The following is a 26,295-nucleotide window of genomic DNA, read 5'->3' as shown; positions in this document are numbered from 1 at the left end:
TTTTCTATGTATAAAAGGGCTATTGATCAATTTACATAATTTGGGGAATATGTCAATTTCGTCCTGCGATGAGTATGTACATCATAAATATTTTTCTGTAGTTTTGTTTTTTAATTAAGTTGAATTCTGGATAGGAACTAATTTTTATTTAATTAAAAAAAAATGACAGTGTAATAATAAGTCATCAAAAATTACTTTTTAAATTTAAGTTTAACATCATAAAAAAAATAATAAACAAAACGATTTGCTGCTGCTAAGGGACGACAAAGTTTACCTGGAAGATTTGAGAGCCATTTCTTCATCACCTGTCGCAGTATTAGATTGTGGTCGTTTACGGTAACGTGACATCAGGAAACTAAACATATCATATGGTTTTCTTGTGCTGAAAGGCTCTGTACGGATGCAACCACTCGGGTTGACAGCTAGTTCCTAAAAAAAGAAAAAAAAAGTCATCAATAGGGGAGGAGAAAATGTTTCTGTTTTCACCAAATATAGTTATTAATCATACATCTTGGAAGATTTTAAAATAATTTCACCAAATTTAGTTATTAATTATACATCTTGGAAGATTTTAAAATAATTTCACCAAATATAGTTACATCTTGGAAGATTTTTAAATAATTTATAAAAACAGCAAGATTCTAATTGTAAACCTTGCGAGATAAATCTTTAAAAAAAAAAAAAAGGTAAAATGTTCCAATGAGAAAAGTTATAGTGGGTAAATTACCTGATCATCATAATCTCTTTCTCTCTGGTGGGAATGGTAATTGAACTTATAATTATTGCAATTTCTGGCACCATGCAATTGTTCTAATAAATACACAACTGAATGATGACTGACACCAAACATCAATGTACCATTCACATCTGAAAAAAAAAAAAAAAAAAAAAAAAAAAAAACATGAATTAATAATTATTTTGGTTTTTATTTAAGAAAACATATCAGGTAATGTGAACACATTAAAATTAGTTTTTACTTGAGGAGGGGGGGGGGATTTTATCTTAGATTTATATGAAAAGGAAGCGATAAATGGACAAACATTTAGTCATCTATCTCCATCCAGAAAATATTGTCATACATTTCTGGTCAAGTCTTGCTGAAAATTGGCAAAAACAAGATATATGACCAAGGAGTCAAATAGCTCTGCTATAGATTTATATTCCTATCTTTCCATGTGGGTGATATGTGCCTTTTACACCTCAAAGTTAGGGTCTGTACATAGCAGGTTCAATGATTAAACTTTTAATCTCAAACTATTCAAGTAACTTAATCTATCACTTATTATCAAAGACTGAATACAGCAATTGTTGACTGAACCTTTCATTTTTTTTCACATAGCTCTACAGCATTCCACTTGCATTTGGGTACTGTATCCTGGTGGTTAAGCCTAATTTCTTATAGACAGATATGGATTTTCTTATGGTTTGTTAAATATTTTCACCATAATCTAAGAAAAAAATCTAAAAAATATAGTTCAGTGATTGGTGTGCCATTGTTCAAATATACTGACAAGAAAATAAGGAGAAAACCTCATGTCAAGTAAGAGTAAGGTGTTTATAAATTTTTTATAATTGATGTAAACCAAGAAAATAGATATGTAAATTCCACAGCAATTAGAATGATGGATTCTTTCCTATTTTTTTTTTTTACATAGACAAACAACCTATGAAAATTAGTTACTTACTTGCATAGGGTAATTGTTTTATTTTGGCGACTGCACGTAATTCTTGTACCGCATCAAACACTTGTTGCCATGCATCTGAAATAAAAATTGCAATAACAAGTAAATAAAAAATTCAGAAAAGATAAATTAACCAACTTTATTATAGATAGAATTAATTTTTTTCCAAAAATAAATTATGGCAGATAATTTCTAAAGTTTTATTACTTACTAGCGGGGGTACCCGGCATTGCCCGGGTGTTTCGAGGTGTGTGTGGTTTTGGGTAAATCAAAACAAAAAAATAATAAAAAATTGTTGCCTAAATACTGTTGATACGCAATTAATAGTTGCAGACGGATAGAGTTAGATGTAAAATCTGGAATCCAATGTTAGTTCGTTTCGTGTTTTTGTGTATTTAATTAATGCGATTGTTTTTGTGTAAACTGTAAAATGTGGCAGAGAACGGATTTCTGTAAGAGAACTGAACTGTATTCACCTAAATGTTGGCTGGGTAGTGTTAATTGATGAGGCTATGTTGAAAAAGAAAGGAACGTGACATACAGTTGGGAATCCAATGGTAGTTGGTTTCGTTCGTTTATTTATGTAATAAACGTGATTTTCTCTGTAAACTGTATTTTTAATGCGGAGGAGAACGGATTGCAGCAAGAGAGCGTTGTGATAGACTGCTATTAACTTAAGCAAGGTAAAATTGAATGTGGGCTAAGAATGTCGGCATCAGTAACCCTTTGGTCCATTACCCCCCCCCATATAAATGAAAAACAAAAAAAATATAAAGTAAAAAAAAAAAAAAGATGGCATCAGTAACCCTTTCTGCTCGTTAACCCCCCCTTATAAATAAATTTAAAAAAAAAAAAGAAAGAAAGAAAAAAAAAAGGTATTAGTAACCCTTCGGTTCGTTAACCCCCCCCCCCCCATAAATAAAATAAAAAAGGAAGAAATGGCATAAGTAAACATTGGATTCGATGTAATCAAAAGTTGCGTTTCAACCGACGGAAAAATGCCAATCCGTTTTTTTTTTTAAAGCAAATACGAACTCAAACCGGTGCTTCCTCGTAGTGTCCCTTGTGGACGTATCCCCACCGGTGATACGTGGGCACAGGAGGAGTATGAATGTAATAGAGGGAAAAGATTTTACCACTTCCATTGATTGTAACCGAATTTGGCCGTGGACTCTCAGCAGAAAAAATATAGGGATCTAAGTTTATTGAGTAAGTAAATAGGTGATAGGCCTATAACACACCAAAGGTAATGTGATGCAGTGCGTGCACATTACATTTGCATGAAATGTCTTGATTTTCAATCCTATTAAGGTCAAAATCGCAGGGGAAAAAATGAGTTCATTTTATTTATATAGATAGAAGATAGATAGAATAGAAGGTAATGCATGGGTCATTTTAGAAAACTAAGTGGATATAGCTTGGAGTAGGGCTAAATCGTATTATCTCGTCCCTACTAGAATGAGGAGTAAGAGGGTGGGGATAAGTAAATTTTATTAATTTACACAGTCAATAAAACTCCAAAATAAAGCAGTAAGTTGGCACAATCATAAATTACTACAATATATAGAACAACAAGTCTGTAATTTGATTGATCATTTTCTCACATTGCTACATAGGTTGTGTCCCCCTATCATTTATCTCCCTTAGTCAGCCTTAATTTCTGAGAGGGATTTCCCCAGATTTGTCATCGATAAGATTCCTTCTGATGCCAGTCACCTTATGTTATTTATAGTCGTTTACTTCAAGATTACACGTAGCTGTTATGAATCTAAATATTCGGATATTTTGCGCATCATTCGTCAGAAATATTGCCTTTCTTCTAAGAAGAAAATTAAATAATATTTTTAGAAGAAAATTAAATAGTACTGTTTTTTAGTATCATTTTATATTTAGCAAATTTTTTTTATATCCGCCCCCCCCCACACACATACAAGCCTAGAATTCTTTACTCTTAAATCAGCTTGTATTTTTCAGCTCACTTTATTTTTACCTACAAATACTTTCTATTCTGAAATATTAAGTTTATGGCTCTCTCTTGATTATATTTGACTCCTTGTCTCTGCTTATATCTTTTTTGTATTTACCTGCTGATGAAATTACGTTTTTATTTCTTGCAGTTTTATCTTTTCGACAGTCAATAAATCTGTGTACACAACTAACATACAAGTTTTGAAGTTTACACAAAACGTATATACAATCGAAGAGAATACAGATGGTAGGAGACATTTTTTCCATTTTTAAAGTTTTAGTTTTCTATAATTAAAAATATTTAATCTGAATTTTAAAAATCAGCAAAATTTACATCTTGACAGATTAAAAGTACTGTCCTCTAAAAATTAATTTATCCTCCACGATTTTTTTCTAAATCTTATAAACTCAAACTATATTTTTTGTCCATGTATTTCGTTAATTGTAATTATTTTGTTCTTATACTAGCAGTTCAGCCCGGCCTCTATGAACTGTTCATAACTTGCCCTACGTGTGAATACACTTTATGTAACATTTCAAATGTTTAGACCAAAATTTGTCTGAGTAATTTCGTAGAGAACACAGAGGTTTATTCTTTTTAACGTTGCCCCCAATTTTGACCCCTTAACATTTATTATTTTGATTTCAAATCAAAATACAAAGCTTTACCCATGTCCAAAATACAAAGTTTTATCCAAGGGTTTAGACCCAAAATTGGTAGAGAAATTTGGTAGAATCTGCAAAGGTCAACTCTTTCAACTTTGACCTTTTGGCAGCTAAATTTTCGCCCCAAAACTGATTAAAATTTTTGCCGCATATCTGAATACCCGTTCTGTATAAATTTCAAATGTTTAGACACAAAATTGGCTGATTAGTTTGCTAGATACCGCAAAAGTAAAATCTTTTGAAAACTCTAATTTTTCACCCAAACCGATTAAAAAGCTTACCCTATCTTTGAATACCCTTTATGTAAAATTTCAAATGTTTAGACCAGAAATTTGCTGAGTAATTTGGTAGCAACTGTAGGGGTAAAATTCTTTTTAACTTTGACCCCAATTTTAACCCCTTAACATTTATTGTTTTGGGTTCAAATTAAATTAAAAAGTTTGATCCATGTCCAGGTAGCCTACATTTAAAATTTCAAGTGTTTCGACCCAAAGTTGGCGGAGGAGTTTGGTAGAGTTTTCAAATGTCAAATCATTGAACTTTGACCCCTTAACAGCCAAATTTCTGGCCAAAAACCGATTAAAAAGATTTTCCCAAATCTCAATACTACTTATGTAAAATCTTGAGTCTCTAGACCGAAAATTGACAGAATTATTTGGTAGGGAAATGTACACAGACACACACAGACATTTGAACTTTTATAGATATACATAGATTATATATAACAAAATAATTAAGGTAAAAGAAATAAAAGGTGGGGAAAATAGTTTTATTTTATAAGATTAAGAAACACATTCACTGCTTTTTCTCGAGTAGGAAGAGTTCCTTTGCAACGTAGAAAAATGCTTTTAGACAAACCTTCCATGGAATAAGCTCGGCAATAGAAGCCATCTTCACTGGATATTTCAAACATGATATGCGGCTTGGTTAGATCAGGCTTTACTGTTTCATTGGGAGGAACAGAGGCTTGGCTTTGCAGGCTCATAAAAGGCATTTGTTCTTCCTCCTGCACATTTCCTTCATTTTGCAGCATTTGACGTGACGAACATCCATTCTTGACATAAGATTCTGGACAAATTCCTTAAATGGAGAGTTTTAAAATTATTGTATAAAACCATTATATTTGGGGGACACACACACATTTCTAAAACAGTTCTACATGCAAAAACTCTAAAAAGTACATTGAAATTTGAACATGGTGATATTAAAAAAAAGTAGCAGGAAATTAATGTCACAGGGAGAAAATATTCATAGGTAATGAAAACACAAATAAAGACTTTTTTCACTTTATAAAAGAAATATGTTGTCATGTCCTATTGTTTATTTTGGTCATGTTAAAATTTCAGCAGGACAAGATTTCTCCTTTCTAGTTTCATATGCAGTAAGTTCTTTTAAAATGGTTCTGAGCAGCATTTTTAACAATGATAAACAGATTTCAAAATTAATTTTTTATGAACTTATTTAAAAAGGAGAGGGAGAGAGACAGAGAGAGAGAGAGAGAAAGAGGAATCATCATTTCTTCATTTAAGATTTAATAAACATATCTTATGCTATTCAAATAATATAATGTTACAAAAAAAAAAAACAAATAATTCTCATCTTGCATCGTTTTTCATTCTTACAAAAATAAAATTATTTTCAACCAACATGACATTGGAGAAATTATGAAAACAACCAAAGATTTATAGTGTTGGTTTGTGTATGGAAATTAGCTGCTAGGTTTAAATTAAAGCACTATAATTCAGGTTTCTAAAACAAGCATATTGAATCGCATCTTGTCAATTTAAAGCTAGCAACTAAATTCCATACTAGAAGGAAAACCGGTTTTAAATCATTTCTCCAAACTTACAGAGATTCAAGTTGTGATCTATTTCTTTTTTGATAAGTTTGACGTTTATAAAGCTGTGACAATGCAATATGTGATTATGGCGACAAGATAAATTAAAAGAATGATGATAATAGATAAAAACAATATGTAATAACTTTTTTGTTTTCTAGTTTTTATCTTCAATCGTTTTATATGGTGTCCAAGTCTTTTTACTACATCCCAATATCATTTAAAAGTAAATCCATCTTGAATACATGTGTGCCATGTTTTTTAACATTATTTTTTATAACTATAAGGTCGAAAAATAATTATTGCAAATATTTTAAGGCGAAAGTTTATATATAAAAAACAGACTCAAAACAAAATGTTTATTGCGAAACATTTTTCACAAGCAATTTCAATGATAGTTTCCTATTTGCTTAGCAGAAAGTCTCGATTCTATAGGAACAAAAAAGACAGTAAATCTTTCATGGAATCCCTAAGTTGACTGCGAAAATCAATCCATCAAAAAACATTGTAGCTCTCCCTCCCTTTTTTATACAAAAGTGTGATTACTTATCAAGGCCCAAAGGTCATTTGAGGACAAGGATTAAAACTTTGACACTCTTCTATTTCTTTTTAGCTACCGATTGATGTGACAGTCTACGAGAGGTTCCATAGAAGAGTAAGAGAAATTCAATTAGTTTCTGGTCGTAATGGATTTAGAAAAATTATGTAAAAGTGAAAACAAACCTTTCATATCTAAACGAGAGCGCCTTCCAAGGGGTTTAGGCTTCCGACGACTTCTAGGAGTTGTAGCTTTATAGACAATTTTCCCATCAGGAGTCTGTTGGCTTTCTTGATGTTCTGGTGATGTCCCTGACAACTGATTCGTGGTATTTTTTAATACAGCTGGATTACTGGTATTTTGGTTAACTTCTAAAAGTTTCTTTACCAGCTTTGGTCGGCAAACATCAGAGGAAGACAGATTCCTCGGAAATTCCGATGTTGTTAAACCATTTTTATTTGACAAATAAGATATTATTTGCTTCGTTGGCTGAACATCAGACGGTTGTTTACACAAGTTCAGCCGAGACTTTTTCATTGGGGGCATATAAGACTTTGGATTTGGAATTTGAAGATCTCGCTTAGAGCTACTATCCACCACATCCTTTATAAACTTGCTACCCTCCTGGACTCCAGACAGAATCTCTGAAGGATCACATGAATCTTTCAATTGATCTGTATCATTTTGATGTCGCAGAAATCCTGGAGGTTGGAAGTCTGACTTAGAATGTGATGTATGTGATATCAATCTGCGCATAGGTACATTTTTACTAACCACAGTATATCCACCTGAATTGCTGCTTTTGGTGGTCATTATAGTGGTAGTAGTGATGGTGGTCGTCGGGTTGATAGAATTCACTGGGTTGCTAGGTTTTCTTTCATTTGACAACTGATTGGAATTTACAGGTGATGTTGTCAAGTCAGTTGGGTTTGTTAAGGCAGGAGGAGTTTGATTAGCCTTGAAGATCTCCTGCAACAGCTTTCCGTAATTGTAGATGCTGCCCTGAGGTTGGGGGCTCGTATCTATATTTGCAGAGGTAACAAACTGGGTTGAGGAGTTGTCAACAAGAATTTTTACAATGGAATTTGGTGTTTGCATAGTGGACATTGAGGTTTTGTGAAGGGTCTGAATTGAACCATCTGGTAGCATGACTGAATTTTGTTGATGAGGGATGGCTATTGAGGGTGACTGCAACTTAGCAGACGTGACAACAGAAGCAAGGCTATTAGCCACCTGCAAATGAGGCACAGAGGTAGCTATTGAAGATAATGGGATGCTTGCAATGGACTGACTAATTGTCACCAACTGATCAGCAGGTGTAGGCAAAACAAAACTACCGACATAGTTGATGTTTAATGTTGGCTGTGGTTGAGATGGTTGACACTTGGATGGCTGGGCAAGGGTTACAGGAGTGACTGCACCTGTAGCAAAGGCGGTAGAAGTGGCCAGTTGTGGTAAAGCTGGAGAAGATAGAACTTGGCTCTGGAAGAGGGGTTCATTTGTTGTTGCGAGACCGAGCACATGGGGTGATGCACTTTGCATGGGTACACTCAGCTGTTGGCTAGGAGCTACCATGCACGTTTGTGATGGCAAACTGCAGACAGTATTACATAATCCCATGGTAACCATTGGTGTGGTCAGCACTTGAGAAGTCATGGTGCTTGGCCCAACAAACAAAGGTTGCTGTGATGGCTTAGCTTCAACACACTTCACGGGAACTGCCTGATTAGAATTAGCCTCGCACGCATGATCGGAATTAATAGCCAGAGATGATGTAGTAGTCGATGTCAATGACTGGGAAACTGATGAAGTGTGGATGGCAGGTAAATACGTATTCTTGGCCGATTTACTTACAGATTTCGTAATTAGACAGTTATTTACATTGGAGCTCCGAGATATTCCACAGCCAACACCGATTTGACCATCTTTGGTAACTGCATTCATTTTAACATTAGATTCAGAATCAATATTATAGGAACCCATGTGGGAAGTGGTACTTAATGGATTCTCCAGAACATTCGGCAATGAATTTGACGTGTTTGTAACATCAATACTATGAAAGATGCGCTCAAATAAGCCCTGATGACCTGACTTGTTCTGATTTTCTGACGGACCACAAGTCGATGCTCCCTCTGACAATGTAGATGAATAAATACTTCCTTTAGAGAAGGATGTGCTCGTCTTGGCCAAATAATTATGGTGCTTCGCTGAAGACATTGTGCTTTTTTCGCTGTGATTTGGCACTATACTGAAATCGGAAACTATAGCAGACTCTTTCGACGAACAGACCTTACCAAACTTCCCATTGATTACTTCAAACTTTTGCTTGTACAAACCACCAGGGACTTCAACAACGGACATCTTCTTTGCCAGGGCAATGTCTGAAGGGAGCTTCGGCTCTGTCGACTTTAATCCAATCAGATGACCAACTTTCTCACTGTTGGATGGCTCAGGTTTGCTTAGCTTGGTGGCCAGTTCTGATAACAAATCTAAATTATTTCGATTTGTTCCAGCTGAAATAGTAAAACCAGTTCGAGGACAAAGCATAGAATTGTTGCTTTCTTCATCAGATTGGTGATTCTTTTCAAGAAAATTGTCGTATGGTGCAGGAGAAAGTGTGGCATCAGAATCAAAGTCATTCTCATTGCTGTTGAGTTGTTTCTTATCTTGCTGTTGTCTCTCTTTGATTCTGCAATTTTTAGTTTTATTTTCTTGTGTGTTAGAAACTTCAGAAGTGAGCATTGACTTTGCTGCGACATACGTAGTGTTACATGCATTATCATCACAACCTAATGTTGATTTTGATTCAAGGGGGTCGTTTTGTAGGTTACAATCTATTGCCAGGTTATCAACTGTTGTTGTACTTATTGGCCTATCCTGCCGTACTTGTTTACCTCTGGAGCCAAAAGGATCAATGACGCCAGTGTCTGTACTGCTTGCTGAATCATGGGAACGTTTCCGTGGGCAGAATTTTTTAATCAAGTTCATTTCTGCCTCGACTTCTGCTGCAACTCTTTGAATGAGAGTTGTGCTGCGCATCGGATAACGCGGGTTACCAAGGTAACGCCTTGGTGACCGCAAACTGTCCTGTTCATCATCATCTTCCTCACTGGTGCTCAGCTCAAAGTCGCACTGTTCAACATGCGTCTCAAAGCTTTCCTTGGTTCTGTAGAGTCGTTTACATGTCGGACACTTGAACGGACCCCTCTCACCGGGGCTACTTTTTGCTAAACTCTCAGCCTTAATCTTTAACGCTATCTGATCATGAAGGGGTATAGTGTCTTCAACAATTTTCTTAATCGATACAGAATCGTCACACATTGTCGTCATCGTTTGGGGTTCCGTTGATGATTGCGACACGAGCATAGATTTGGTACGATCGTCTCTACAGCTCCGAGAAATGGCTTCCAGTGGGCGCTTCGCCAGTGCTTGTTCGCACATTCGAGATACAGTCTGCCTTAACGGATATACCTTCACGGGAGGAGAGTTTTTGTTGCGTTCTTGATTTTTTACCAATTCCAAAGAACTATCTGACCAGGTTTTATCATCAGTGAGCAGTGCAGACAATGTGTCAACCTCTTCTTTGATTTCCATCCTCTTTCCTTCTTCAGTTGTTTCTCTACAGCGGTCACGATGAGGGGAATCAACCATGTTTTCCCATTTCTCACCATTCGTCACTTTACATTTCACCTCAGCCAATCGGTCTGCAACATTAGCTGACGTTCGGATTTTATCCTCGATATTTGGAGTCATTCTATTAATGCCTGTGGACTTAACAGGTGAAGAATTTGGCTTTCTTGAAGTTTGATATCTCATCGGACTATTCTTTGAATTTATTCTCCTGGCTCGTTGATTTTCCGTATGTTCATGGTAATCATTCCTCTTCATTTTTTGAGGTGACGTCTTTAAGGAAAGTGCATCTGTGATGGACAACTTGTGACCAATAATTTGACCATCAGATCCATAAATTGGAGAAAACGTACTACTAGATTTAGTGTCCCTCAACCGAGTTGGCAAGCGCGAACACTTATTTTTGTTCCTAAAGTTCATAGAGATACTCCTGCGATTCAGACTGATAACCTCAACGGGTTTATTCTCCACTCCAAGATACATGACCTCTTTGTTGCCCTCTGTTAATACCTGAGCTTCAGTTACATCATACAAGGATGTTTCGTGGAAATTGTCTGGCAACGTCTTTTTCCCCAGTGTCATGCTGTTACAATTTGTGTCAATAATAGTGGAACATTCTTCTACACTCATCACCTCTTCGACGTCTGGTGTTAGTGTGCTCTCCAATATTGGCACGTCTTCTACACTTTTCTCGCTTGAATCAAGTTCGCCTAACTCTACATTCTTTTCAGCTGCTTGCAGAGCCTCGGTTGCTAGTTGAACGGCTTCTTCATCTGTAAGTTCCTCACCCTCTGTAACAACAACAATTGCTTCCATATTTTCGGGCAAGCTCTCCAGCCATTTCTTTTCAGCATCCCCCGCAAAGACCCTGTTGCTAGTGTCTTGTAACGTCTCCAATGCTGCCTGTGTGGATGGGCTCAGTGGATTGATAACATCCAAAATTGCTCCATCAATTTCTTTTGTAGAGGATTCATTGGATTTCTCTAATGAATCACTTGCAGATGGTTCTTTGGACCCAACAAGGCATTCACTTTCTTCAGGCAAACTTGGTTGTTGTTTCACAGTAGTATAAGCTGATGAATTGTCTTCAACATCTGTAATGGAACAACGCTCTTCTGGTTTAGCTTCCACCAGTGTTGCTTTCATTGAGTCTAGTTTACCTGTATCGAAAGCAGACAAAGCATTTTTTGAAACATTTTCCGTGGCTGTATTTTCCGTTGTTGAAGTAAATGTAGCCATGCTGGCGTTGGCTAACACGGGATCCTCTATCTTTGTAGTATTGTGTTCTATGGTCAGTTGCTGGTCTGAAGTGAGGTCGCTGGACACTTTTTGGCACTGGGGTTTCACAGCTATAATACGGCATGTATACACACACCGGGAATTCACATGCTTTGTGCTCCAGTAGACACGTGAAGAACTATAAACAAAATAAAAGAAATTCAAAAGGAATAACCATTTTAAAGATTTTATTTAAAAAGAGAAAAATGTACTCATGAACACAATAATTGCATTATAAGTATCTTCTCTCACATTAACATTTTAATTTAAGGAAATGGAAAACAAGATTAAAATTGATGAAAACAATTCAGACTGCATATTTAGTGGTGAAATGACAACTAAATTACAAACAAAAGTAAATCATATTTTGTAAAGTAATTCAAAATATCTTTAGTTAATGCAAACCAGATTTTAGCTAGATACTTTTTAATTTTTATTCTTCATAGATAATAGTGACAATTTAAAAAAAAAACTTGGAAAATATTATCTGGATTTTTACTGGTGTGGAGAACTATTAAAAGTTCTTGTTGGTTCATAATTACTAATGACTCACCACATATGAAAGCTAACCATTTAATTAGGTGCATAGATTGACAGTTGATTTATATTTCAAAACCTTTTGACTAGAAGCAAAGTGTAGTACTTGTTCTGATACTACACTTCCTCTTTTTATTTGGTAGTGAAGGAAAAATCCTTCTGAACAGAGACGTTCCAATCCAGAGTGCTCTCATTTTGAGGAGATGGATTTTTCCTCCCTTTAAACCAACCTTGTAAGTAAATAAGGACACTTGAATGATTATGAATACTGAGAATATTGAAAATCTAATATAACACCCATTTAAAACCAACCCAAAACAGGGCAATTTTTTTCCATAAGCATTACTTATAGAATGTGAGAACTAAAGGACAATATCAAGGAACCAACATTCAGCACAATAGCTCCCTCCTCCTTCAAATATTTTTCAGAATGCTTGAGTATAGCTTAATTTTTTTTAATATTCAAATTTATATATATATATGTATATATCTCCCCAGTCCTTTAGTCTTTTATTTGTATACCTCTAAGCCCACTAAATTCCTTGACCCCCCACACCAAATACTTAACTACGAAATCCCCTTTTTAATTTTTAATCTTTAAACAGCAAAACTTCCCTATCCTAATTGTTGGCCCCTGAGGTTTCTAATTACTTTTGATCTTTAATTACACTCCACAATTATTGCAAACCCAAAAACATATATAAAATAGGAAATATAACAGATACAACTGGACGTGTGTTGACTTTTTATGTCATATCAATGCCTCCCCACCAAACATAGCTAGGACGTCTGTGTGGGCTGTATAGGATGTACGTTGAAATCAGATCAGTCAGACATATATTGACATTGTGACCACCAAGGATGCCCCCACCCACCCCCTGACCGGCATTTGCTCTACTGAAACGTCTGAGTCACTTCAAATGCCCCTTCTAATTCAACCTATTTGGTCCACGATGCAAGTATGTGCTCCTTCCTTACCCTCTTTTTTTCTTCTGATCTCTCCTTTCTCATATTTTTATCTTTTATATAATTGTTTTGTCCTGTCTCTCTAAGTTTCTCTTGTATTCTTGAGGACTGCACATTGATCTACAGGAGTTTGTATCTCCTGTTCTTTTTATTTGACTTTTACCATCTGAAGACCCAAACAACCCTGTTTGCTGAAACAATTGTAATAGATTAAGTTAATACCTGAGGTTTAAAAATAAAAAACATATGCAGCTCTACTAACATATTGAGCACTCTTTATCCTGTCTTTTTTTTTTTTTTACCATTTCTACCTTTAATACTAATTAAAGGTTATTTTTTTAATTCTCTCAAAGATGCAAAGAAGCATGTAATAAAACAAAAGTTTACATCCAATTCAGTGAAAACTAATGTAAAAGTACCCAACTGTTAACCTTCCATTTAGAACGAGAAATTCTCAGTTAAAAAAAACAATCTCAAGATTTGAGTTATTATAAAAAGTATTTTTAAACAAAACATGTTAACTTCAAATTTTATTCCCAAAATAAAAAGTGAAACTTTTCATACCGGAATCCAATCGGCAAGAGCATATCCCAGGTGTCAGATAAAGCAGTTAAACTTCCTAAGTTTTCTATTGTGCATGAACCTGCAAGAAATTAAAAAATAATTTTTTATTTCCAACTTTTCATTAAAATAAAACAATTTTATAAGGTTTAACACCTATATTAACCAATGACACAAATATTCAACTGGGAAGGATGCTAGCGGAACAGTGTTGTAAAGGCAGGAAGTTCTGAGAAAGAAGCTTTGTTTATAGAATCTGCGTTTAGATTAAGGCAGATAGAGAATAGGGAAAATCATATATAGTGGTTGTAGTTAGTTGAGTGTTTTGGGTTTTTTTTTTGTGAAAGTTGGGGGGGGGGGTTTAGAGTTCAGTCAAGCACTTGCCATGAAAATAGTGATAGAGCAGAGACAGGCTCGCAACATCTCTCCTGTGGGAAAGAAGTTGCAGTGAAGAGAAAAAGAACATCACCTACTAGGTTTCGAAGCCGGTTTTGAACTCTATCAACGCAGGATAGGGCGTGCCGAGCAGCTCCTGTCCAGATGTGGCAATAGTACTCCATTTTAGGGCGCACCTAGCTCTTATAGAGATAGAGGCTTGCATGAGATATTTACTGGAGCAATAGAGTGATGATTTGGTGGATTTTTACAGACAATTGTAATCTTTTCACATTTCTCCACTTTATCTGTGAATTTGCAGATAGCTTTTTAGACCATCTCGATAGCTGGTAAACATCTTACTTCCAATTTCCACCACTGATTTACGTAGGGTGTGATCATTCGCTTCTAATGGGTTCTATTTGCACACTGCACCATTAATCTACAGGAAGCTTTGTATGTTTGGATAACAGACAAGCACTTGTGGAGTACGAATACCATGTCAAGATGATAATCAGTTTACTCACAGATTTCACATCAGAATTTCATTATAGTAGATGGATTGCCATAAATCTGGCTGAAGAGATAGTTTTTGATATCAAAGTAATCTTTCTCTTACACGGAGAATGGTCTAAGACTAACAAGCTCAGTAAGCTGGAAGGAAAACGGCCAGTAATTCGCCTTTCACCTCTTCTGCTTCTGTCTGTTCCAAATATTTCTGCCATGGGAAGCCCAGAAATTAGACTGTTGTCAACACCTCTTTAATACATTTTCATTTAGATATTTAGATAGCTGACAAAAAAAAAAAACAAGAAAGAAAAAGAAAAAAAGCTTATCCTCAAAGGACATCCAGATAACAACCTCTCACTCACACACACTTACCTATAACAATGTTAATGCTGGGTGCTAGCAATCCTTTGACCCATGATTTCTTAGGATACTTTTGAGGATCCATATAAATGCACACTCGACGGATTACGTCAAAGTCGTTGTCTTCTACCAGCTAAAAGGAAAAGAGAGAAAAAAAATGATGAAAGGAATATCATACATGCTGCCAAGATGGACGTGAAACATTATAAGAAACATCTCCCTTTTTTAAGCATTCAAAACAAGCCGCATGTACATGGTCCCCCTCTGGTGCTGCATGTGAGATGACGCCACAAAAAATAGTAAAGAAATGATGGATGTGAAAAGTGTGAAGAGCCAATGTTGTCTTCACATTTTAGCCAAGTTTCAGAAAAATCTAATGGATGGGGCAGAAGTTATGAGGTAAAAAGTAGTGTTGGGACGATTCCTAAATTTTTTCCGATTCCAGGAAAATGTTGCTTAACGATTCCGATTCCAGCGGAATTGTTGTTTTGAAATATACCATATAATCAAAAGTTTTTGTGTAACAAAAAAAATTTTGTTACAGCGAAAAAGTGCAAATACAATTAAGGGAATTTTGAAAACAATTTGATTTTTCTTTCATTGGAGATAAAAGTCAAAACAAATATTTTAACCATGAATAAAACATGCACCACAAAATTAATAACAATCAATTTCAGGAGTTACTTTATATATTAAAAAATATAAAGAAAAAGGGCGGATGTACACGAATGCTACCCCTGTAGCGAAATACGCATCAGCTCCGATGTTGTACACTGTTCGACTGAGGGAGAAGTTATTACTTTTACACAGAAAGAATTTTTGCGTATGTGACCTAGATTTTTTTATTTATTTATTTTGGTTTGAAATTTGCACATGATATTTGCTATGATTTAAAAAAAAAAAATTTTCGGGATGGATTTTTTTTTTTTTTTTTTCCGAGTTTATATAATTATTAACAGGAAATTGGTGAAAGTCAAACTGGAATCCGCGCTATTTTTAAGTATTATTTTCAAGTTTAATTATGTTCACGGAACTAGAAACCATTCACAAAATTTTGTGGATCCGCTTACTGGTGTTTGCACCAACAATATTGAAGCCTACTGGTCTCATATTAAAAAACTGAAATACATATCGGGATCAGTAGAAGAAATGAAATGGTCTCATATCAATGAGGCCATGTAGAGGCTTATAACATGAAAAGTGAAAAAATATTAGATAATTTTTAAACATTTTTAGAACATGTTCATGAAAAATATGGTAATTAAAAAAAAATACCAATAACCTTTGGGGGAAAAAACATGTTTTGAACAATTTAAATTTTTATTTTTTATTCAAAAATAAAAAATGATTATTAAAACAAAAACAGTAGTGTTCTCGTCGAGTAGTTTTTATTTTATTCAAGAAAATAAAAGGTACTTATGGAATGAGCCGTGCTGAAATAATGACATTATTTAGAAAGCCAATCTTAACATGGGGACGGGAGGGTATTGTGTACCTATTCTGTACTTTCACCTAACAATGTAATAAGAACAGGTATCGTAAAACTTTAATTAAACTTGAAAGTACTATTTAAAAATAACACATATCAATAAGTGCACTAGCACCAAATAATATTTCACTGTATTTCGATCTACAACATTCCATGAGAGGTACGTACACGCTAAAGCTTTTTGTTTATTCTTGTTTATCGCCACAAATGCTAATTTTGACTTTCACCAATTTTCCTTTAAAAAACAATTAGAAACTCTTCAAACATTGGGCGAGGCACTTAAGCCATTAAAAAAGTTAACGGTAACATAAGTGCATAGGCACCAAATTTTTTTTTGTTTTGTTTTGCTTGTTTGTTTGTTAAATCCGGCAAAAAAAAAAAACCCAGATAAAATCATAACCAAAAATCGGTGAAGCTTAGATAAGAAGGTCCAGCAGACGAGGCTCGTTCTGACATTCGGAAATTTTAGGTTAACAACCAGTGAAGCTATCGAAAAGTAACCCTTTTGAATGAAGATGGATATAAACAATATTTTTAAAATTAATTTCTTAATTTTACTTAAAAACAAAAATGTAAACATATATAAAACAAAATATTTTAGAAAATAATCAATTTTAAATAAAAATTGATTATAAACAATTTTTTAAAAATAATTATTGAAAAATATTGCAAAGTGTTTACATAGCTGGTTCTTTGGGATAATAGGGGCGCCTGAAACCTCCCTTCCAAAATGAAAAAAGCTTTAGTGTTTTTACTATTTTAAAGCGTTTTTTTTTTTTTTTGTTTTTTTTTTTTTAAAGTTTGAAACACAAGTAGTGGCTAGTTAACTTAGAATAACAAGTGCGCATGGCGGAAATTCTTCAGGGTTTAAATGTATTGTGATGCTTCTATGGTGGTTGAAAAACATTTTTCAGCCGCCATATTACTTCCTATTTACTTGCCGCCCCACGAGGGCAGAGTTAGACACAAGGTCAGTTTAAAATGTAAAAGCAAATTAAGCTGAAAGTAAAAAAATATTTTTTTTATTCAAAGAATTAAAGAAAGAAAAAAATTCAAAGAAATTTCGAAACTCATTAAGATACCTTTAAAGTAGTTAATAAAATTCTTATACATCATATTAAATATGTTATGAAAAGTTCTATGACGTTTTTATCATAAATTTTTGACAGCAAACAAGCAGTTCCAATTAAAAATATAAGAGAATCGTAATGAAAGAATCGTAAATCTAAGGTATTTTTTAACGATGCGATTCCAATTCCCCCCCAAAATACACGATTCTTACAATTAACGACTCCGATTAATCGTCCCACCATTAGTAAAAAGTGTAATTTTTTGCAATTTTGGGCATTTGTGAACCCTTTTAAGCATTCTGGGAATGCCGAATCCCAGTGAAAATGGACAAACGGTGCAGTTTCACGCCTTAAGACATGTATATTTGAATTCAGCACCATCAAAAACCACTATATAGACATAAATATTAAGTTTTTGAGTAATATGAAAAAAAAAAGCTCCAAAAAAGGCATGTTTTTTTAAGCCCTAAAAGTTTCAGAGGGTTGCGAACCAGAATTTTGCCATGGTCACCCATACTGAATTTATATTAAGAACAATAGCCTCCACATTTTGGCCAAGTTTCAGGAAAATCTAATGGATGGATCAAACGTTATGGGGCAAAAAAGTGCAATTTTGAGGCATTTCTGACCTCTTTTGAGCTTCTGGATATGCCGAATCTCGGTGTAAATGGAAAACTGTGCAGTTTCAGGCCTTAACACATGTATATTTGAGTTGACCACCATGAAAAACCACTATTTAGTCAGACATATCAAGTTTTTATTGAGAAATATGAAAAAAGAGCCACAAAAAGGGACGCTTTTAACACTATAAGTCCCCGGGGACCAGAATTTTATCAGGGTCATCCATACTGGATTTATATGAAGAACAGTGGGCTCTATATTTTAGCCAAGATTTCAGAAAAATTTATAGGATAAATCAAAAGTTATGGGGCAAAACATGTCATTTTTGGCCATATTTTTTTTTTTTTTTTAACCTCTTTTGAGCCCTTGGGGACGCAACGAGAATTTTTGCAAAAAAAATTTTTTTTACTGTGCACATCTATTTAATCAAATACAATTTGTGACAAAATTTCAGGAAAAACTAATGGACGGTTATCTGGCAATCGTCTGGAATAACGGACGCACAGAAGCACGAACACCACCGAAAATATAGGTCCTTCTCCGATAAATCGGGGGACCAACAAAACATTTACTTAATTTCAGTTATAATATTTATTTTTTTATTAATTATAAATGACTACATCAGTGACAAACCACATTCACTGTCAATTTTGGGTTTCACATTATACTAGCTCAGTCAGCAACCCTGATCTGACTCCAGATCGTCGCCTTGAATTTTAGTAAATTTAATTCATTATACTTCAAAAATTTGTAAAAATTATCTAAAATTCAGTAAAGCTTGTCACTCTATAAATAAACTAAGGTTTTACCAAAATTCCTGGAATAGGATAATAAAAGAAATCTGTTTTTCAGGTGTCGTTTGCCATGTATTGGTCAGCATTTTCAAAAGCAAAAAAATCAATATCAATATTTTCTTTTTACTTTTTAGATGACGGTGGAAACCTTTACAATCCTTTTGTGATTCACTCACTTGATATAAGCCCAAATATTTAATTGGATAAAATTTTGGCATGCATCTGATTGAATAGAATTCTTAAGTTCATAAGAAAATGGCATCCAATTTATTCTTTTGTTCTAAAAATACTTTTCATATACAAAAATAAACATTTATATGCAAGATAAACAAAAATACTTACATTCCCATCAACTTTGTGCCGATGGTTGTAACAATAGACTTTTTTATCCTCTTGGAATACACAAGATTCTTGTTTGGCACACAGGAAGTGGAAATTGGCAGGACAGCCCCTGTGGCAGCAACCGACAGTGGCACCTGATCGAGAACATTTGTCACAGCGCTAAAATAAGAAAATTTATTGCAAGAAATCAAAATTTTTAACATGAACATTATTCACTAGAAATTTAAGTTATTTGATTTTTCATCTATTTTAGAGAAAAAAAATGGTATAAATATGAAAGTATAACAAAAAAAAAAAAAAAAAAAAAAAAAAAAAAATTAAAACATAAAAAAAAATGCAGATAAATTCTTTAATCTCCAAAACTTAATTGATTGAAAAACTGAACTCTAACTTGATGTAAACTGCTCAACAACAGCAAGCACATCACATAAAAAAAACTGGAAACCATTTGATTTCAATAACCAGAAACGGAAATTCGACACGAGTATCATATACAGCATACAGATCACTGATGTGCTCTCTTATCTCTGTGTATTCTTGTATATTGTAAACCTCGAGAAACTGAGAGACAGATGTCACATATGTTGCATTTTGGAAACTCATCAGCAACTACTATAGAAACAATGTGATTAAGTAGGAATAATGGAATAGAGTAAATAATTGGATCCTACGTAGAGCTTTTATCACCAATTAAAAAATGAAAACTTTAGTGGCACAGGCAGATCATAGTAAATAGGCAATCCTACAGAGCAGAGTGGTGAGAGGGTAACATTTCTGAATCATCTAGTTTAAAGTTGAACTACACTCTGGAAAAATACATACATACACACATAGGCGTCATGTTTTCAATGCCACCCCTACTGTCACAGTAGTGATGGTCCTTATGTACACATCATATAAAGATGCGTTTTTATTTTGTGGAGTTCAATGATGAGAGGGAAATGATCTTGAAAGTAAAAAGTTCTTACCATCATTTTGCCTCGATTGATGGCCGTCTGTACATTCTGTAACGTCCCATCCATTTCATCTTCAAAGGCTTCAGCTGACCACAAAGCACAGTTAACATGCACCCAATCATCTTGACCAACATAAATCAGACGGCCTTCCTCCTGAAAATAGATTTATAAAGTAGATAAGGAAGGGAGAGACAAGTATACAAGTATAAGCTGATCAAGTTAAGCAATTAAATTTGTCTGATAACCAATGGTCATACAACATTTAATAAATAATGAGAGAATAATCTCTATATAAATAAAATGAACTCATATTTTCCCCTCTGAGTTTGACCTTAATAGGATTAAAACTCGAGACATTTCATGCAAATGTAATATGCACAAACTGCAGCACATTATCTGAGGTGTGCTATAGGCCTATTACCTCTACACTTGCTCGATAATCGTACATTCCTATATTTTTTCTGGTGAGAGTTCACTGCTCAAACCTGTAAGAATCAATGTAAGTTGTAAAATCTTTTCTCTCTATTTAATTCCTCCTTTCCCTGCGGCCCGTTTACACCGCCACTTCATCGTTCACGAGGGATTAATACGAACGCACACTGATTATGGGTTTTGTAGTTTCATACAAAAACTGAAATGCTTCCTAATTATACATTGCTTATTGACAATTTATTTCGAAACATTATTACACTGGGAAAAAAAACAACAATTCTCTCCTTTCCTTGGTGATTCCTTTTCTTATTCATTAACATATATCATTTTCTTTTCCTTTAATTTTGTTTGATGTTTTCTTTTTCTGTTTTTCCACTTACAGAGTTAAAGATTAATTTTACGGTTAGCGCATTACAAAATTTAAGATGTCAAATTTTCACTTAAAGCGATTACGCACATATCAATCTCGATTAGTAACAAATCGTTTTATGTGCGCTTTAAAATAGTCACCGACTCGGATAGAGAAATACTACATTTAAAAATGTAAACAATGCATTTCTACATGCATCTATAAAAACCTCAATTCCAGTTTACTGCATTTCGTATGCTTTCGTTTCATTTCTTTCATGTTCCCATTTTTCAGATTTTATTGCGATTGTAAACATCGTTACGATATAACTCAAAGCAAAATCAATTTCACTACTGACGTTTTCTTAGCACAAACAAGGAGTTTTCTTTCCCCTAACAATTTATGGTAAAAAATGAATCTTTTTCTGAGGGGAAAAAAAAATTGCAGAAAATATTAAAATGCAATTTTTCTTGAGGAATGTGTTCCGTTTTAACAAACTGAGCCACAGCAACACGTGGCCGGGTACAGCTAGTATAAGATAAAATGTAGAATGTAAACAAATTATACTTTACCTCAGGTTGAAGGTCTGATGCCTTCCAGCAAAGGACACATGTACGAGTATCTTCATAAAACTGTGCTAACTCAGTTCTATGGTTTTTATTGTTAGCTTCAACAATTTCTGATTTTGATGAAATACCTAAAATAAAAAAAACTTGATTAATAACCAAGTATCAAGAAATAATTGTAAAATTGTAATAGACGCAGTAAAGAGTAGGTATACCGAGTAACAAGAAAAGGCAGTCATAGAAATTAGGAATTCTCAATTTCTACAAAGATCTATAACACTGATAAATTATGCGTTGTTCAGGAGCATGGACAACAAAATAGAATTAAAGTGTGTGCACCATTTTTCTTTTCATACTTCTTTGTCCTCTCTCATGTCTTGTTACTTGGAAGAAAATAGTTGATAAATTACAAACAAAAAAAAAAATCCTTTATATAATGACTAGCAGGGGGTACCCGGCGTTGCCTGGGTGTTAGAGGTGTGTGTGTGTGGTTTTGGGTAAATCAAAACACTCGGGTGTCTGTGCCCCCCCCCCGGGGGGGGGGGGGATAATAATAATAAAAAAGTTTTAGTAGATAAGTATGAAGAATCGAACCCGAACCCTGGAGTCGAAGTTGGAAATTAAAGTGAAAAAAAAAAAATGTGCAACGTTAACCACTGGGCCACCACGAAATAGTAACGGAAACAAGTTTGAATTTATTTAAGTACTAAAACTTGGCAGGTGCCCGTACTTAATGAGGTCAACTTTGACTGTGGGGCAGTATTTTATTTACTGCAGGGCAGGATTTTTTTTTTTTTTGTTTGTTTCCTCAAGATGTTGTGGGGAAAGTGAGCTCCCCGTAAAAAGGGGATTGTCCAAATCGAATAACAATTGTGTGATATAAGGAGAAACTCCACATTGATCAAAGCTGATTGCTTTCGGACGTTTCCGGAAAAAATGCCGCCAGAATTAATCTCACTTTTATCATACGAAAAAGCTTAATGCACATGCGGCGATCGAAAAATGTTGAATATTTATCTTTTCAAAGTCGAGCAAATTAAATAGACAGGCGACCCCCGTTGTTAACTTGTAGATATTATCATTTAGACGTGATATAAAAAGTTTTAAGAAGAAGTGAGTCGACCGATCGCTTCTTGGAAAAAAGCCTTTCTTGGACATACACAAAAAGCGAACAAACATACATACACACATTTTCGCTTCTATATTTACAGATAGAAAAACTGTCATAGTTGAATTATATTTTAGAAAAGTAGAAAAGGTGTTGTGAATGCATTGTTGACAGCCCATAAACTCTTGCTTTCCCTGTTTTGTCCCTCAATCCTCTTTTCAATGAATGAGCAATGTTTCTGACAAAGGGGAAGAAAACGCTTTATACTCGGTTGACAGTTTTGTGTGAGCAGTAGGTAGAGACAACTAAAGTCTGTTTCCATTTTATTCTTGTTGCCATGTCACTAATAAGGATGCTGGAGGTAAATGTTGTCATGCGCCGATATTATCCGTCTGGTAGTGATTTGAATCTTAGAATGGCCTCCTTGAGAGTTATCCTATCAACTAGTGCAAAATATTGAAGCTGCTGCATTGCCATTTGATAAATGGAGTTTGGATCACGCAATAGCTTCTAGTACGTCCTCTTGATATCATATTAGTCAGAACTGCTATGACTTTTCCTCTACAACAGTCTACAAAATTCTTCATTCTTCACTTCTTTAGTTCCTATTCTCTCTTTCGCTTTCCCTCAACCTGCTTTTAATAACTCTGCTGACATCTACAAACTTCAAAACCTAACAACAATTCCAACAAACAAATTAAGAAAAAACCTAGAAAATGAACTTCCAATGTAAAAAAAAAAAAAAGCAATTGATAAGAAATATTGTTTTTTGTTTTTTTTCTCTCAAAGAAAAATAAAGTTATTTTTGGGTAATAAGACTAAATGGAATTTTAAAATGGAGAGAAGGACCTTGTTAGATTCATGTCCTGGAGTATTTGTGGAAAAAATTAACGGCCGTTTTGATCAAGTAATTCAGCTGTGTTAAACATCTTTTGATGAAGATGGTTTTTCTAGATAAGACAAGAGTTGTTAATTAAATTATCTGCCAATAAACTGTTTCCTTTGATTGAAACTCTGATAAGAAATCAAACAAAGAAGAACTGTGTGTAATACAGATGTATAAAACACATTTGTGATTTTAAGGACCCGCCAAAGAGGAGAGGGAACTTCCCATTTACGGTAGTAGGGAAAGATGAAAAATAGATGAAGGAAAAAGAGGCATTGACCTAAGAGTCCATTGGTTACTCATGGTCTGATAATGTATTCTTCAAAGTTGAGAATTGTAGAATATTAGCAATAATGTATTATCAAGAATTAGGAATTGAATTCTATTAGGAGGGGTTAGGGAGACATACTTCTCTGATCTTCAATATAGGTCAATGCATAAATGAGATTTGTGACTTTGCTCTGCTTGCCTGCCAAACTCCATGCCATCAAGACTTAGGGTTGAAATTGCTAAACTGAAAAATTGCCCAGACTTAGTGCCATTCAGACACAAATATTGAGAACTTAAGTTAGAGACTTGTTAATGACAAGAGTCGTAAAGTCTTTCTATGCATAATTATTGTTACTTTATCCAAAAAGACCACTCATCGAAGTGTTATTCTTTCTTCTTTTGACAGGGGAAGTGGTCATTTGTCGCACAGGACCTTTCCACACACAGGGCATTTTCCAGAGTGACCACCAGATATAGAGTGATCCGCCAAGACCCAGAATGTCCAAATTTGGCCATCGTAAGGGAAGAGTACATTGCAACAAAACATGTTTACATCAGTATGGAATTGTCATTAAGTCAATCAAAGATAAAAAATTAATTGTTTATTATTGCTAAAATTTATTCACAAATTAGGCTTTATGCCCTTTGAGGCATCATTTAAATTTTACTCACCGGCTTTAGAATCGGACTTGACATGTGTAGAAAGCTTCCAGAGTGGGGCAGCCGTAGATGAGAGGGGCTCAGATACATCTTTCATCCACTGAGCATAATTATGATCTGAAAATGGAGGTAGTACTCCATTGGGTAACATTCCACTGGGGAGAGAGAGAGAAAAGAAAACATAAATTATGATTAACTTTTTATTTATATAAAATTAGATATGTGTACACTATTAACTTCTAAATAAATTAATTGATCATTATGAATTTTGGAATACAGCTGAGTGACCTAAGGTTGGACAAGATGTATATATTTAGTTTCATTTAATTGGAAAGGAACAAAGATGGATGGAAGCTCTTTGCCAAAATTCAGATATTTTTTTTGAAATTTTAATAGTTGTTAGACAATTATTTCATAAAATGAAATTAAGTTTGAGAGTATCTTAAAGAGTTTTAGGAGAATAATTTGAGTACAACTTCCAATTTAAAAATTCAAATATTTCAGATTTGCATTAAATTTGATCAATTGTCATTGACACAAATTAAACCAGATTCTCCAAATTTTACATTTTTAAAAAACCCTATTTTATAGAATTAAAATCATGTAATGAATTTTGATAAAAACTTGGAATAAAGATTTTAAACAAAGTTTAAAAATATAAAGGGGACAAAAGTAGTGTAAAACTGTTCTGTTTGAGGAATTAATTTAACCTGTTTTGGACAGATATTCATATATTGTTGTTATTATTATTATTAAATAAACTAACAGGTCTTGCTAGAGTTTTTCTTGTCTAGAGTCCTGTATAAGAAAATAAAATTAAAAACTAACATTTTTCTTTGAAAGTTTTTTTTTTTTTTTTTTTTTTTTTTTTTACATATAACATGACTTTTTGACCAGTTTTTTATCACTCATATGGATACGTTTTTAACTGCTTTATTGTAACTGAATGAAAGAAAACAAGGAAAGAAAAATTAAACAAAGGGGAGAGGACAAAAAAAAGAGGAAAAGAGTAAGTAATCAACTAGTTTCAATGTTCTTTTTTTCACATTTATTAGTAAGATTGAAAGAAGATTACCCCTATTCCAATTTAATCTTTGGTCACACAAAACATAATTACAGTATTTTTTTTATTGTCATACACATCTGGCAAAGTTATACTGAATTGCAATATGTAAGGTTTGTAAGTGTGTCAAAGGCAGTTTCTGAGTTTCAGGCAGATAGACAAAAATACAACTTTCCTCTCTATATAATAGATAATATTACAAAGATCAATAATTCAAGATAAACACTAAAAACTTCATTAAGACATCACATATAAAAACAATTTTCTAAATTGTCATATACAAATTAAATTTACTCACGCTGGTAAATTCCTATGATGGTCCCATAAAACACATGTTTTGACGTTGAACCATGGGAAATATTTCTCCATTTGCTGGGGAGAAATAAAAATAGTCCTTAATTCATAAAAAATCTTTTTTAGTTATAAAAATATACAAAACAATATTATCTTGTGGAAAAAAAACTATTTAGAATATAGAAAAAAAGTACATATCTTAGTAAGAAAGTTTTTTTTAAAAAGCCAAGAAATAAAAACTTCTTTTTTTTACAGAGGTGAGAAACATGCATAATGCATAACATCAGCATTCCAAGACTGAAAAGATCTGCTTATAGCTGATGTCTATTTAACAGCATTTTGTTTTGTTGTGAAGATTTCCATTTTATCCTAATGAAACTTCTCAATATTTATTTCAGGTAGATTATATTTCTTCATGATAATTATCATTTTCATAAATTTTGTTTTGTTTCTCCAAACCATAAAATCGGTTTATGTTAATGTTTCA

General features: G+C 33.9%; 1 protein-coding gene across 5 annotated transcripts in view; it reads right to left on the bottom strand.

The window, feature by feature from the left end:
- Window positions 1–26,295, bottom strand: part of LOC145277654 (histone-lysine N-methyltransferase 2A-like) — a 171,516-nt gene that overhangs the window by 5,610 nt on the left and 139,611 nt on the right. For all 5 annotated transcript variants that reach the window (XM_080129261.1, XM_080129258.1, XM_080129257.1 and 2 more), the window contains 12 exons: window positions 25,813–25,886; window positions 24,464–24,606; window positions 21,534–21,658; window positions 20,193–20,333; window positions 19,225–19,383; window positions 14,921–15,041; window positions 13,667–13,745; window positions 6,877–11,738; window positions 5,175–5,396; window positions 1,686–1,760; window positions 728–867; window positions 275–429 (listed from right to left, as the gene is read on the bottom strand). In XM_080129261.1, coding sequence (XP_079985387.1) covers window positions 275–429; window positions 728–867; window positions 1,686–1,760; window positions 5,175–5,396; window positions 6,877–11,738; window positions 13,667–13,745; window positions 14,921–15,041; window positions 19,225–19,383; window positions 20,193–20,333; window positions 21,534–21,658; window positions 24,464–24,606; window positions 25,813–25,886 — 6,296 coding nt within the window. The remainder of the gene's footprint in view (window positions 1–274; window positions 430–727; window positions 868–1,685; window positions 1,761–5,174; window positions 5,397–6,876; window positions 11,739–13,666; window positions 13,746–14,920; window positions 15,042–19,224; window positions 19,384–20,192; window positions 20,334–21,533; window positions 21,659–24,463; window positions 24,607–25,812; window positions 25,887–26,295) is intronic.

The sequence above is a fragment of the Euprymna scolopes genome, chromosome 6 (assembly GCF_053919585.1).
Source record: "Euprymna scolopes isolate OS-2025 chromosome 6, ASM5391958v1, whole genome shotgun sequence".
NCBI classification, from domain to species: domain Eukaryota; kingdom Metazoa; phylum Mollusca; class Cephalopoda; order Sepiida; family Sepiolidae; genus Euprymna; species Euprymna scolopes.
This window is presented reverse-complemented; position numbering and strand designations above follow the sequence as displayed.